Source organism: Conger conger, chromosome 6, assembly GCF_963514075.1.
Source record: "Conger conger chromosome 6, fConCon1.1, whole genome shotgun sequence".
NCBI lineage: Eukaryota > Metazoa > Chordata > Actinopteri > Anguilliformes > Congridae > Conger > Conger conger.
Window position 1 is genome coordinate 55,040,916 of NC_083765.1, and position 16,127 is coordinate 55,057,042.

Sequence of the window (16,127 nt, forward strand, 5' to 3'; positions counted from 1 at the left end):
AGGAGTGTAGCCAGAGCGCAAGCTCACCAGCAGGTCCTGAACCAGGGCCTTCACGTTACGAGAAGTCTCTGGAGAAGGCGAGTTGTGGGAAGCCAGTTTGATGAGTGTCGCCAGGAAGTTCTTGCACTTCTTCACGTTTTCCTGCATCTCCTTGGGAAAGAACAAGCACACATCAATGTCATATCTCTTTAAAATTAACACCACTACCTAGCCCCTGGCACAGTAAAGCAGTGGCAGTTGTTAAGATGGCATGTGTGAAAGTTGTGATAGAGAGCACTGAAAATCTGAAGCAAATCTGAAAGTTGTAATAGGGCGCACTGCAAACTTGAAACATAAGTGTAAATGTTGAGAGCACTGTACAAATGAAGCATGAGTGAATATTGTGATAGAGAGCACTAAAAATGAAGCATGTCTGAAAGTTGTGATAGAGAGCACTGTAAGGTTGAAGCATGTGTAAATGTTGCGATAGAGAGCACTGTAAATCTGAAGCATGTGTGTGAAAGTTGTAATAGGGAGCACTGTAAGGTTGAAGCATATGTGTAAATGTTGTGATAGAGAGCACTGTAAATCTGAAGCATGTGTGTGAAAGTTGTGATAGAGAACAGTGTAAATCTGAAGCATGTCTGACAGTTGTAATAGGGAGCATTGTAAAGTTGAAGCATATGTGTAAATGTTGTGATAGAGAACACTTCAAAAATGAAGCATATGTGTGTATGTTGTGATAGAGAGCACTATAAATCTGAAGCATGTCTGAAAGTTGTAATAGGGAGCACTGTAAAGTTGAAGCATATGTGTGAATGTTGTGATAGAGAGCACTGTAAAAATGAAGCATACGTGTGTATGTTGTGATAGAGAGCACTGTAAATCTGAAGCATGTGAGTGAAAGTTGTGATAGGGGACACTGTAAAAATGAAGCATGTGAGTGAAAGTTGTGATAGGGGACACTGTAAGAATGAAACGTGTTGCATGTGTCGCTGACGCAGGCTCTAGCCGTGCGAGGCTCGGAGCAGAAACCTGGGAGATGACGGAGGCTCCAGGGACAGGGGGCGTGGCGATGGCTGTTGCCGTGCCCTGGGGGGGCAGGACGGTCTGGGGCTGGGCTTGGGGGGTGCTCTGTGCCCCCGCCGTCACTGGGGAGGGCTGCTGGGAGGCCGTCACCGTCACCGCCACGGTGGCAGCCACCGGACCCCCGGGCACTGCGGCCTTCTGGAAGAGACACACCAGACATGACCAGACCCCCTTCCAGCAAGGCCACACCGGGTCACACCGGGTCCTCTCACTGCTGTGCACATGGCTCACCACTAGGGGGGGCAGGGGAGGTGAAATAATACTGCACTGGAGTAGCACCCAACAATGTTTAAGAAAAACCTTTTGCGCTACATGTGGCCTGTAGTAAATGTACTTTTTTTACGCGACATGAGGAGTGGCCAACTATCGTCATGAGATCTGCAGGGTCCACAGAATTCTGCCGTCACTCAGATATTAACCAATCAATGAAAGCAGTTGATTACTGTTAACTCACCTCACCTTGTTTGTGAGCATACATTGGTCGCTTATTTACATAAGTGACCTACTGGATTATTTGATGGCGTAATTGCAATGTTTTTGTTGAACACGGTGTCAGCCTGCCAGAGTGTGAACATTTATGCAAATGCAGTATATTAATGGTACTTGCACTCCTGGTTCAAACTAGGACCACAGGACCCCTACAGAATGTAACTAATGTCTAGGAAAACAACAACTTCAAAACAACTTCTGAATGAATCTCAGGGTGCCTGGTGTGTGTACTAAACAGTTTCTTATTATCTGATTTTTGAAATGTTTTTGAGCTCAATTCACACAAGTGATCTTATTTGAACTCACAGGTAAGCAACGTTGGTTTAGTCGACAGAAGGAAAGAAGTGGAGAAAGGCTGGGGTTGAGTGAAAAGTGTGGGGTAGCCTTTGTATGGGAAAAAGTGGTGGGTTGTCGTTTGTGTGGGGAAAACCTCTGACATGCATATCAGGCTCTGGTGAATGTCCTGACATCAGAACTAATGAAACAGAGGAGGTGACAAGAGGACATAATAGTTATTGAAGGTGATGCAAAAACATAATGTTCTATCCATTTTACACAAAAAGAGACTAATAAATCAGAAGCATTCTCAATCTTGATCTGGTGGATGTCAAGCCAATGTATTTCTTCAGATGCTAGGAGAAGAATTACACAGTGACACAATTAATTCCTTTGACAAGGATAGAGTGGACTATAAGGAGTAATTGCACTCACTCTTTTAGTCTGGCTCAGCCTTCTACACAATTTTGAAAAAAGATGTTCCGGGGTGGATAGGTGTGTCCATCTCATTTGCATAAAGTATTTTCTTTTTTACAGCTAAAAATATAAGTTTGTGCCAAAACAAGCACACATAGAAATGAGGCTATAATAACATTAAACATCTCAAAGATGTCAAACAGCATGTCAAAGGGACACAATGTATTTAATTGTTTCTACCAATGTAGATATGTGCCCCAAATGGACAGAAAAAGCTATTATATTCATCTAGATAACATATCATGCTCATTCTAAAGGCTAAAGAAACATGCTTCCATTAAGAAAAAAAATGTCAAGTAAACTGACATTTGAGGTCCTGGAGGTTTTTCTTGCAATATTTTACAGGTATACTGCCATCACTTTGAGAACAGGGGGTGAAGGTGAGGGGGGGCTAATTGGTTCAATTGAAGTGGCAATTATTAGAATCAGGTTGGAGCCTGTTACAGGCTCGCAGACACTGCGGCCCTCCAGCAGTGGTCTACAGAAGTACAGAACACGCCGCAGGGTGAAGGCAGGGGCGGGGGTGGCGGTTCTCACAGCGGGGGCTGCGGGCGGGGCCTGCAGGGCGGGGCTGCTGGCCGGGGAGCCAGACTGCACGATTTTGGCCGGCGTGGGAGGGCCCGGCCTGATGGCCTGCGGGGACACGGGAGACTGGGGAAGAAAAGAGAGAAGAACAGGGTGAGCGGGACAGAGGAGGAGAAGAGGACACGCCGAAGAAAGGAGCGAAACCCGATTGCAGAGCCGCCGTGGTCATGGAAACGTGTGATGCCTTTGGTAACACACAGCATCTCTCGAATGGGAGACCATTAGACCCGCTGTGCTAAAACACAGCCTTCAGAGATTGACTGAAATTGCCCCAGCTGTTCCTACCCTAATGCACTGCGCCCTGTCGGGGACTGTTTCTGTTCAGGAGACACTCCTGTCAGATTTCCTCCAAGTGCCAGACTGAGTACACAACCCTGCAAGTGGCACTGATCTGCACAGCACGCAGGCTGGTGCAGAAACCATGCAGTGTTTCTAAATACTACCAGCATACACTCAGTCTCCACTTTATTAGGTAGACCAGTAGGGAGGTAAAGTGGAAGTCCCGCTGAATGGCATTTCCGGTATACTGCTAAGTGCTATGCTAGCGGATTTCATCATAGACAGCAAAAACAACAATTTCATATAAGCAAATGAATGAATTACCTCCCAATACACCAGCTCGTTAATGCAGATATCTAATCAGCCAATCATGCAGCCACACCTCAATGGATAAAAGCATGCAGACATGGTCAAGAGGTTCACTTGTGTTTCAGACCTAAAATTAATGAGGAATTTGATCTAAGTGACTTTGACCATGGAGAGAAACAATTCATCCAGTGAGTGGCAATTCTGTAGGCAAAAATGCCTTCTTCATGAGAGAGGTCAAAGGAGAATGGCCAGATTAGTTCAAGTTGACAGGAAAATGGCAGTAACTCAAACAACCACGCCTCACAACAGTGATATGCAAAAGGGGGTCTCTGAACCCACAACACATCGAAACCTGGATGGGCTACAGCAGTAGAAGAGCAGCAGTAGAAGACAAATAAGTCTAAAATATAAGTTTAATAAATACCGAGTAAAGTGATCAGTGAGTGTATACAGGGTTAAAGTATTTGAGATGCTCATTTCACCCAGATCTGGCAGCGTTAGCCCCCAGCGCTATGTGAGATAGGGGGCTGTCAGCACCGGAGGTGGAGGTGCCCCACAGCACTGTGGGCACACTGCCCACTCTGCCAGCCCCGGACGGCTGGCGCAAAACAGGGCCTGGCTCCCCTTCCAGATCGGGAACCTTGACCTGGTGTTCACCAGCACCCCCTAGGGGGGACTTCCTAGAGAAGATAACCGAAAGGGGGGTGAAGGGGTGGGGGGTTGTGGTGGTCAGCAGGAAGGAGCCAGGAGCCCACCTCACTAACTGTAGCGCCGCGGGCCCCATCGGGGTGGGGGGCGGGGTGAGTGAGGGTGTTTGGAGATAGGCATGTGTGGGGGAGGGCAGCCAGAAGGAGAGAGAGAGTGTCTGACTGCAAGCTATGCCATCACAACCAGCTTACTCATTAATGAGGTAAAGCATTTGTTAGTTCTGTAAAGCAATCAGGTAGCTGAGCAATGAATGGTTTCATGAATGACATGCCAACACACATCAGTCTTCTCTTCCTGGTTTTAGTATCTAAAATGGCCACAAAATGTTCGCAAGTAGCAGTGACGTAGGTTGCTACTTGGGTTGGACCCCCGGACCCAATTCCCCCCTCTTCCTCTGACTTGTGGTCAGCTGCCAGTGTTAACATTTAGCAACATCATCCGAGAATTATGCAAATATGCAATCATGCCACGTGGGAAATCGTTTATGAAATCTGTGTTCCATTTTTTATGAAAGTTCCAGGACTGGGTAAGAGAGGTGGCATGACAGTGTAAACACTGCACCATAAAAAAGCGCATCCATATCATTTAACATGATCCAACCAGTCTCTTAGCTGTGATAAGAAGGACCTAATGTCCATGTGGAGGACACAAGTGTGTAATGTCATTGCGAGGAAAACAAGTGACTAACGTCAAAGTAGAGAGAAAATGGGTGCATCAAATTTTGTTCCTCAAATTCTGTTGACTGATGTCATAGTCAGAGAAAGAAAACGAGGAGTGAAAAAGATGATTTAGTTTAATGCTGTTGTTCCTCACTTTTAAATACAGATACAGACAGCAAACCTTTCATGAACACAATATTATTATATCCAACTTATACAAATAACTTCTGCAGCTTCGGACTGGAGGAAGAATTCCTATTTCTCTCTTCTCTCCATTTTTTAAATAATAAAGGCAAAGTTGTTTAAAAGATAACCAAATGCAAAGTCTGGCGTAGTGCTCACAGGTGTGGGAATCAAGGACAGTCTGCCCTCTTGTGGATGGCCAACAGGCTTAAGGAACAACATCATCATCCTGAAGCAATCTTCAGTTCTGTATGTGATACTTTCAATCGCTGACTGAGAACAAAGGTAATAAGGCAACAGCAAAAAATACTATGAAAAATACACGGTACGTTTTATCTCGTTGTGGTTTATGCCGCCTGACATCAATAATCTCTCCAAAGAATGGTGGTGGTGCACACTCGCTGTTCCTTCACGTGTGCCACTGTGTATGAATTGTTGCTGCTCCTCTACCTATTCACAATCATGGAATCATGGAAGAAACCTGGCTTCTGTGAACTACTTTGTCAAGGCTGGAAAAAAGATATACTTCTTTCAGTACCTTTCGGACTTTTGTTCGGCACACGCGGCAAACGAAACAATTAGTCTTGCTTTGCCTTGAAGGCATAAGCGGTTAAATTTAAATTCGGAAGTTAAAACTCTGTGTTCATCCTGATGATGTTAATATGGTAAATTTGATTCAACAAGAGATTATGGCCACTGGTTACATTTTATAATAATACATAATAAATGAAAAATAGTTTCAGATTTGCATGTTTTTCTTACCGAAAACGTCTCAACGGACTTACGTACCGAACCAGGATTTTTCTCTAAGCTACCATTACACTACTGTATAATTTCATAAATATAATAGTAATTTATTTTTTGTAGTCTGTTTTATTAGGCAAATAAGGGACTTTTATGTGAAAATAAGATTGTTTTAATCAAAAACATCCAGGGACGTTTGATGATTTCTGGTTCTTATTGTCTGCAGGAAATGCCTTTTAAAGGTAAAAAAATTAAACTCAATTTCCCTCCATAACTCGGAAAAACCAACGCCCCCCCTCCCCCTCCACCCACTTCAGATCCTTGAACATAATACACAGAAATTCATTTCAATGAATGTTTCATAGCTCTACTCATTTGAAATAAATAATCACAAAAATAATTTAAGTAAAAATAGGGATTGGATGGATTTTTTTATTATTATTTTAAATACTTTAATGCAATTTAACAAACTCCATATAAAAAACTGTTAATAGAGGTGACTTGCATGATTCGATTAGATTATCACAGCAATGCCATAATTATTTTCAATGTTACCATAAGCAATGTTTGTTACATTACATTACATTATTGGCATTTGGCAGACGCTCTTATCCAGAGTGACATACAGTTGATTAGACTAAGCAGGAGACAATCCTCCCCTGGAGCAATGCAGGGTTAAGGGCCTTGCTCAAGGGCCCAACGGCTGTGCGGATCTCATTGTGGCTACACTGGGATTAGAACCACCGACCTTGCCTGTCCCAGTCATTTACCTTAACCACTACGCTACAGGCCGCCCTAGTTTAATGAATTTTTGAATTAGTTTAATGAACCAGGATAGAAAAGATGCATTTCAAATAATGAAACTCATTAGAAAATCCACAATGGCTACCATTTTCAAAAAGGCCACAAACTCTTTCCAGATGCATTACAAAGCAATTATATTTGAAGCCCCTTTACATTAGTAATAATTACATCTTGTGCCAAAGTATTAAGAATATTATTGTACATCTTTAGGTCAATAATGGTACAGTAACTTCTGATGAAAACAGTCATTTCCAGCTATTTACACCTAAATAGTGCAGTGGAATTTAGAACAAGAAGAATGAATAACATTTTCACCTGTTACTATGTAGCACCTATAGGATTCAGCCTTGTTGCAGCTTTCTGGAAACAGGAAGGAGGAAAATGTAGCCTTGTAACTTATACTTTTAAAATTAAAATTTTTAGAATTATGCTGGAGCATAACGAGCCATGGAGGGGCTTGAGATAAAAATGACAGAACATCATTTGCTGTTGTGAAAATAAACACACATTTATCTGCCCACCTTTTATTCCACTGCAATTACGTTTATGAGCAAGTTTCACATGAGACAGCTAGATGGCAGTCCATCCTCACTGAATCACGCTTAAACACCCTCAGTGCCTCTGCAGGAATACATGTGTCCGAAGACAGATGAGTGCGCGCACCTGTAGGAGAGCCTCTGGAATGCGCTGACACAGCAATCATTCCTCTCTGTGCTCCTCCTACAGAAGATTATCACTGTTCCTCTCTGTGCTCCTCCTACAGAAGATTATCACTGTTCCTCTCTGTGTTCCTTATACAGACTATTGCTGTTCCTCTATGTGTTCCTCATAGATTATCGCTGTTCCCATCTCTGGTCCTCATACAGAAGATTATCACGGTTCGTCTCTGTGCTCCTCCTACAGAAGATTATCACTGTTCCTCTCTGTGTTCCTTATACAGACTATTGCTGTTCCTCTATGTGCTCCTCATAGATTATCACCGTTCCCATCTCTGGTCCTCATATAGAAGATTATCACGGTTCCTCTCTGTGCTCCTCATACAGAAGATTATCACGGTTCCTCTCTGTGCTCCTCATACAGAAGATTATCACGGTTCCTCTCTGTGCTCCTCATAGATTATCGCTGTTCCTCTCTCTGGTCCTCATACAGAAGACTATCGCTGTTCCTCTCTGTGCTCCTCATACAGAAGACTATCACTGTTCCTCTCTGTGCTCCTCATACAGAAGATTATCACGGTTCCTCTCTGTGCTCCTCATACAGAAGATTATCACGGTTCCTCTCTGTGCTCCTCATACAGAAGATTATCACGGTTCCTCTCTGTGCTCCTCATAGATTATCGCTGTTCCTCTCTCTGGTCCTCATACAGAAGACTATCACTGTTCCTCTCTGTGCTCCTCATACAGAAGACTATCACTGCTCCTCTCTGTGCTCCTCATATAGACTATCAAAACCAAAATAAGTTCATCAATCTGTAAAACCATTTGAGAAGATGACTCAGTATTAGGGTTCACAAACTACTAAAAAACAGGAGTATAAATAGTTGGAAATAGTTGGAAATGCATAATTTGAGAACGGTGTTATTTTTGTTGACCTTTTTGTTCACCTTTATCAAAGGTGTGAATAATTTTGGAGGGCACTGATTTCCACCAAAAAGTTTGATCACAAACCAAAAGTTTAACCCACTGTGTGCTGCATCACAACCTTGTATCTCACTACACTGACATTGTCATGTACCACATATTGTGATTACAATCCAAAAACACCAGAAATGTCAGACCCCAAAAGATGATTGGCTCACAGAAACAGCAGTCATTATTTTGTCGTGGTTCAAGTCTGACTCATTGCCTGTTGTAATTGAATTTTTTTTTTAAAGACCTCAGAATATCTGTGCCCAGCATATCAGCAATTATCTTCTGCATATAAAACAAAGAATCCTGTTGTTAACACAACCGATGATACACACGCACACACGCACACACACACACACAGGTGTTTATTGCAGAGCACGGTGCGCTGGCTCCTACCTGAGTGGTGGTCACTCTGAACGTGGCGGCCGTGGTGGGGGTAGCGGGGCGGGGAGAGATGCTGTTCTGGGCCTGCGCTTGAGCCTGGGCTTGGGCCAGAGCCTGCTGGGGGACCATCACCAGCTGCCCCATCTCCGTGCGCACCAGCACCATGCCTGCAACACAGGGAGAGGCGCTCACATCCCCCGCACGCGCTCACGCCAGCCGCGGCGTCTCCAGCGCCCGGCGCAGACGCCTGGCAGACCGCGGCCAGCTCCGCGCTGACGGAAGGTGCCGGGGGAACTGGCAGCACTCAAACGAATGCACGGCAGCATTATTCATAATGCCCTGCGCGGACCGTTCAATGAATGAGCCCGTTTCAATTTGTTTTCAGAATTGAATGACCTGACACGGAACTGATCCCTACTGTATTGAGGTTACTATCTGGGTGTTTCATTCCTTAGTTGAGGTTTCTGTCAGTTCTTTAAGGTTTTTAGACTGTACTTACAGTCAACAGAGAGGGTACAAACTGCAAACATGAAACCATCTCTAACCACCCAATCAAACACTCTGTACACCGGGAGGAATCACAAACCTCTGAAAGAAGGAGCAGGTGCCTAGTGCATTCCTAAACATTATACAGAGAGCTTAACATATGAAAGCATCAAAAATAAAAACTCACATTTTTCACAAATATCCATAGTGTGAGATAACGTGTCCCATTACTTATAACACAGTTATAACAAAATTGAAATTACAAAAATTACTAAACACATGTGACTTCCAAGTATTATAACGAACAAATAATGAGTTTTAAATTCAACATGAACACGGGTATCTGCATGATACTGAGCACAGTAGTGACCACAAGCTTCGTAGTCCACGCTCTGTTGGTGAGGATATGCTGCAGCATAACAAATTCAGGCAAGTGAATTATAAAAGATTATAAAGAAAGTGTCAGTCAGTGTGAGATAACTGAGCCAGCGTCTGACTGCAGGACCCGTGCACCAGTACAAGAACAGCTGCTCTGCTGCACCTTGGAGGGTACAATAGATACAACAGCCCATGCATCAACTTCAGCAACTGAGTAAACACTTCATTAGAGCAAAGAGAGAGGACACTTGAGCAGTTTGCAAGTATGTCTAAAATCTACAGCAATTGTTTATACAAATTGTTTAAACATTTAGCCTAACAGAAGTTTATGCGAAATTCTAAACATTTAAAAAAATTATTATTGTCAAATTAAGATTATACTACAATAAAAATCAACATTATGAACAAATTCGAGAAAAAATTTGATTACTTCAATATTTAAAAATAATTTAGTGCAAGTAAAGTACATAGCAAATAACCTTTTTAAAAAGAAATAAGCTGTTTTCAGATCTCTATTGACCTGTAATAACACATTGCGTTTGATGACCTTGCCAATATATGCTTAATTACATTAAATTGAAAAGTCTATTAATTCTGCATCAAGCATTGTTGTATTTTGAATGTTTATTTTATGTATTGTTGTGTCATTTCAATACTAAAGCTCACATTATTTTTAATTGCCACATTTTAACCATGAGCAGGCATCATACAGTGAAACCAAATGTGGCAAGTTAAGAAAACATACTGTGGAAAAAGTAATAAGTTTACTACTTAAGCATTTGGACTAGGTTTTTGTTTCTTTTTTTGCAGATATTTTTCTTGGTGGTCTTTAGAATCGGTATGAAATTTGAAATAAAGAAATGGCAATCATGGTAATAATATTTTCCAACACTTCTTCTCTACCATCCTTAATAAAGTCCTTTAGTTTTACAGTTGAAACACAGGTATCTCATGTACATTGCAAGATTTGATTTTGATTTAGTCGATTTGACAGACCAAACTTGAGCCCATCCTCCACAGTAATGCTGCAGTCTGGAATTGATTGTGCAGTCCTTTAAAAATGAACAAATGGCAAGAAAATAGCATTGCCAAACTAGACTATGCCTCTACACTCTTTGTCAAAAGTAAATGTGAGGGTTCACTTTTCGAAAAACTGAAGAAAAAAAAAACTCCTAAAACATCACTCTGTGCCGTATATAAAATACAATCAAATGTTCTAGGTAAATAGTTTGCCAGAATTATTTGGCATTTGAATATTAGGGACCCAAAGCCAACCAGTGCATATATTCCCAGATATATTCCCAGTTAAACAATGTCTCTCAATCACCTGTCAACTTGTCGGGTGTTTTCATGAACAGCAAGTCTCTTTTCAACCTCTGACAGCTAAAATTATTTTTTATTCTTTCTGTTGTTTTGGAAAATGAAGCATAATTTAAAACAGTCCTCAGTGTTGGCAAAACTGATCTCAAACCAGTGGCCTGCAGCAAATGCCCCACGGTACCAGCTGGCAGCTTTGGGTGCCTTTCACAAGACAAAACTGATTTTTTGGTCACACTTTACAATAAGGTCCATGAATTGGTATAAATCACTAATGTAGTGGCTAACATGAATTAATGATGGACAAATACAATAAATAAGCATGAAATGTACTTTTCATTAGTTAATGCATTTGTTAACAACTAACGGATTTGTTTCATTTTATTCATACATTACAAACCATAGGATGAACTTGCAATTAGTTAACCATTAACAAATACATTAACTGACTTTTCCCTTCCAATATGAATTGGCAATAACTACTGTAGTTGTTAAAATGGATTAATGATGTACAAATACATTAACAGAACTCTACAGGTTAACTTCTCAGAAGTAGTTAGTTAACAACAAATTTAGTTTTGTTTATCAACAGACAGTAGCTATGACCTTTATTCACCAGACTTACTCATGAGTAATAAGCACTGACACGTTGACTTAAATACTAGTCTTTCCATGAGAGCTGACATAGGGGCTTGGCTGACTTCTCTGACAGCCCGGATGCTCACTCCACTGCTTATGTATCTTGTTGCATATTGCTTTGTATAAACATACTGCTTACCGCTTTGTATATACATACATACCAATGGAAACCACGGTTGATGGGTTTATGTCAGGTATGGTAAGGACAATGGGCAGCTTGCAGATGATGGTCTTACATGTAAGGACGTGGTATCACACACATTTCTGCATTACTGTCAAGTGCAAGTAAATACCAGAATGTATCATTTTTACATAGGAATAAGGTCTGTTTTCTGATCTCTATTGATCTGTAATAACACATTGTGTTTTATCACCAAGGTAATACATGCTTAATTACATGTTGAAATTAAGTTTAATTCTGCATCAAGCATATGTATTTTGAATGCTTATTTTCTGTATTGTTGTGTCATTTAATTGCTAAAGCTACTTCAGCTCATAGTGCACAACTGTTGCCAATTATTTTTAATTGCCACATTTTAACCATGAGCAGGCACCATACAGTGAAACTGAATGTGGCAAGTTAAGGAAAACATAAAAATAAAAGTTTACTACTCAAACATTCGGACCAGGTTTTTGTTTCTTTTTTTGCAGATATTTATCTTGGTGGTCTTTAGAATCTGTATCAAATTTGAAATAAAGAAATGGCAATCATGGTGTCAAACATGACTATGGTTTTTGAAAATGTCTTTGCAAGAGGGAAGACTTTCAGTTGTATAATGCAGAAACTGTCAGTCAACGAATTTGCATATAAGTGGCGCATCAACCTTGTAGTTATTCAAGAACAAAAAATTAATCCCACGAAGACACCTGCCAAGCAGTTGAGCGCAAACAGTTGACAATTGTGCTCTTCTCTCATAGAACAGATTGCTGCAGTTCATTTTCTACCTTATTTTGCCTTGCAAATCACTGAACTTAATTATAAGGTTCAGGAGGACTATTTAGGGTGAAGATAGGATGAAAGCACATTAATTTGTTGCTCAGTAAACATGCATGAAGGATGAATGGTGTCCCTTCAAAAGGTGAGGGCATAGGTGCCATGCTTCCAAACTCCAGAGGCCTATGTATCATACAAATTAAATAGCAAACTCTCAATAAAATAACTTAGTGTAACATTATTAAAGGCCGAAGATTACATTTGATGCCTTATCAAAACTGGCATATGACCTCTGAATGATAACACACTTTTCAACAATGTGGCCCCCCAAAACGTTGAAAAGTGTTTATATTGACAACTCAATCGCTGTGATAACTTTACAGGTTATGCTTCAAACTTTCAAATGTGTTTTAAAGCATGCAAATGCAGATTACTTCGTAGGAGTTGCTGTATTCATCCTGAATTTATTACAATGATTATGTTGACTGCCCGTAACTTCTATTTCCTTACCCGGTGGTATGGTAAATCCGGGTGGAAGTTGTATGGTGGTTTGCTGCTGTGGGGGTCTGACAAGTAGCTGAGGTGCAACAATTCTCTGAGGAGTCCCCAGTCCAGGGCGAAGTTGGGTCTGGGGAGAAGTGGAAATTACGGGTGACGGTGAAGGCGTCCCGGGCCTTATCATAGCAACGGTAGTGGCGGTTTGTTGCCCTAAAGTGACAGTCGGTTTCGATATAGCCGTGAGAGGGACGGGGCTGCTGGCGGCAGGTAACGAGCTGGCTACAGAACTCTGCTGCTGACTCGAGGGAGGGTTAACAACAGGAGCTGACGACGTGACAGGATTGGTTGTTGAACTCACAACGGTAGGCTGGCTGATTATTTTTGACTGCACGGGAGAGTCTGATTTCGGATTATTGGCATCTGCGCTTGTGCTGTGGTTGACTAGCGGGGCTGCTGCAGCGGCGGGGAGATCTAGTCGTGCGCCTTGCTGGACCAATGCCGAAAGTGTAGTGCCGTTTCCATTCTGTGCGATGCTAGCCATGATGTGGCTCGGTAGTCTTTGCAAGGCTATTGTAGGAGTCCCTCGCCCATCCAGATTAATCGCGGCGTGCGATGTATGGAAATCAGTATGAGCTACATTAAAAGTGGTCGCGTTCGCTGTCTGTACCACGTTCAGACTGGCGGTGACTGCACTGGCACTGCTAACAACTGTGTTCGCGCTGTTAACCAACGATAAAGTTCCAGATCCGGGTTGAAAAGCCGCAACAGCCGCCGGAACAGCAGTATTTGTCGGACAGTTAGCTAACGTCACCGCTCCATCGTTCCCGTTCAAACTCTGTATTCCTGCAGAAGCAGTCCTTATGTTCGAAGTGATGTGATTTTTCCGAGGGTCAGTCTCTGTCGTTATAGTTTCTACCCCTGCTGAACCAACGACAGGACCTCTATTAGCAGGACTGATGCTGTCCATCGGATGTGGTAAAGTTACCAGATCAGATGCAGACAGTGTTGTGATGTTAGATGCTCCATGTGATTGCAAGCCGCTACTGGCATTCACTCCAGTCCCAGAAGTGATGGAACCTTCTTCGAATGGTGGAATGGAACCGAGAGAAGACGGTATCACAGTTTTCTCGGAGCTAATTTCTTTTGAGTTTGGCTCTTGATTTATCCCAGCTTTATGTTGTCCTTGTTGTTGTTGCTGATCTAGTACAGTAGCCACTTGGGCAGATTGTATTCTTCCTAAGTGGTGATTGGCAGCGCCTGTAGACCCAGCAGTCCTAGTTTCAGTATGGGAATCTGCTGTGTTGCTCTGACCCACAAGCTGCGACTCAAGTGAGCCCACTAAGTCACTAACTGCTTTTTCGTCCACCTCGGAGAAGAGCATATCTTCCAGAGGGTCGGAGGCGCCCGCCATCTTTGATCTCAGATCGCTGTCCAAATTTTCAGTAGTCAGTGCGCATGCGTGTTACTGGGCATTGTGGGAATGGTTGTTACGTCAGACCCCCACGGTCTATCCCCTTTTCATTTATCTCCTAGGGAAACAGAGGGAGGAGGAAGGTTTGGAAATGGAGACTGGTCAACAAAGAAAACCTCGCCATTATAGCGTTATATTATATGTTCGGTTTCCATAACCATGACATGTTTTTTCAGTTCAACATTAACGTATTTCAGCGATTCTGACACATATTTCGATTTATTATACAGGAAGTTTTTGTATCTAGCCAGTTAACGATGGGTTACGTTGCCTGCAATTCCACCAAGCCGTAGAGAGCCATAATAAAGAGTGTAGGCTATTTAAAAAAACGTGGGTAATTGAGTTATCGCAAGCTTCATCCAACATTTACAATGGGAGTTCGCAATTATTCAATATTTAACCACATATACTATTTAGTTACAGAGTCGTCTCCGAATACACAGTCAACGCTATGAATAAAATACGATGGATTTCATATTCTTGTCTTCAGTGGCGTTTGGCCTACAAAAATCTTTTATTATGATATTTATTCATAATTAATATCAGAAACAAACTGGTAATGTTTAATGACTGATAAAACAAACTCTAAATTAATTCATAAGAAGTGCTCATAAGTCATGCATCCAAGTACATTCATATGTATTCAACATAATAAAATTAAAAAATGGAATTATACAATAAAAGGTTTCCACATCTAGACTTAAACATATACAAAAATAATCATTTTTATACAAACTCGATTTAAAAAAATAAAATGTACTATAATAACAGTAGAAAATAAATATGTTGTGACCTGTTCTCACAAAATCCCAAAATGCATTTTGAGTTTTCTATCCATACCAAAATTATCTCTACTCCAGATATCAAGGGAGTTGTTTCCCATTTTATTTTGAGTGCCACCAAACTATGTTTTTGAGAAACAGCTTCAAATTTTCGTCGGGAGTGTTATGTGTAGCTGGGAGACTACTGGCACTGGGCTAACAAAACTCCTGGGCTATAACTTAATCTTCTATATAAACCATACTATATTTTTGCTCTGAACATTTACTCTTGACATTAAGACATACTGACCATGAAAGCAAATACATTAACATGTAGCCATCAATGCAGCTGATGTACTTGTTTGTGCTGGCTTGCCTTCAAACAATGCACAACTTCGCTGTTACTTTCACTTTGACACTATGAAGATGAAGGCCTAAAATAGCCACACAAAAAAAAATATTTTTACATAAATATCAATTTATGTATGTGAAATTGGCCGTCGACGTACGACTGATTGTGATAAAATTGTGATCAGGGGTGTTTTTGACAAGGCTTACTTGACGGTCATGGGAAATAAATCATTGTCTCCTGCTGCACAAGGTTGGAACACTCTCAGAAATGGAAGTGATATTTGAGGTATACATTTTTGTTCTTCAAGTGTCAAATTTCCCAAATGTACCCTGAAAGAATATTAAAAGGTACAAATTATATATTGCTGGATCGGGATACAATTTTTCGCAACTATAGGGTTCCGCCACAGCGACAAGAATTTGTACCTTTTAAGGCAATTTTCATACCTTTATTTCTGGGAGTGAAGGTTGTGGTACAAATCTCAAAATGACACCATTACATTACATTACATTACAATAATGGCATTTGGCAGATGCTCTTATCCAGAGTGACTTACAGTTTATTAGACTAAGCAGGAGACAATCCATAAGGGCCTTGCTCAAGGGCCCAGCAGCTGTGCAGATCTTATTGTGGCTACACCGGGATTCGAATCACCAACCTTGCGGGTCCCAGTCATGTACCTTAACCACGTCGCTACA

At 41.6% G+C, this 16,127-nt stretch overlaps 1 protein-coding gene across 1 annotated transcript in view; it reads right to left on the minus strand.

Annotated features, from left to right (window-relative positions):
- LOC133131671 (transcription initiation factor TFIID subunit 4-like) overlaps positions 1-14,267 on the minus strand; it is an 81,104-nt gene extending 66,837 nt beyond the window's left edge. Inside the window, exons 1-5 of the mRNA XM_061247068.1 lie at positions 12,858-14,267; positions 8,606-8,760; positions 2,848-2,961; positions 1,015-1,206; positions 28-150 (exon numbers count right to left, since the gene is read on the minus strand). Of these exons, the coding sequence (XP_061103052.1) occupies positions 28-150; positions 1,015-1,206; positions 2,848-2,961; positions 8,606-8,760; positions 12,858-14,256 (1,983 nt within the window). The 5' untranslated portion in view covers positions 14,257-14,267. The remainder of the gene's footprint in view (positions 1-27; positions 151-1,014; positions 1,207-2,847; positions 2,962-8,605; positions 8,761-12,857) is intronic.
- Positions 14,268-16,127: the final 1,860 nt, after the last annotated feature.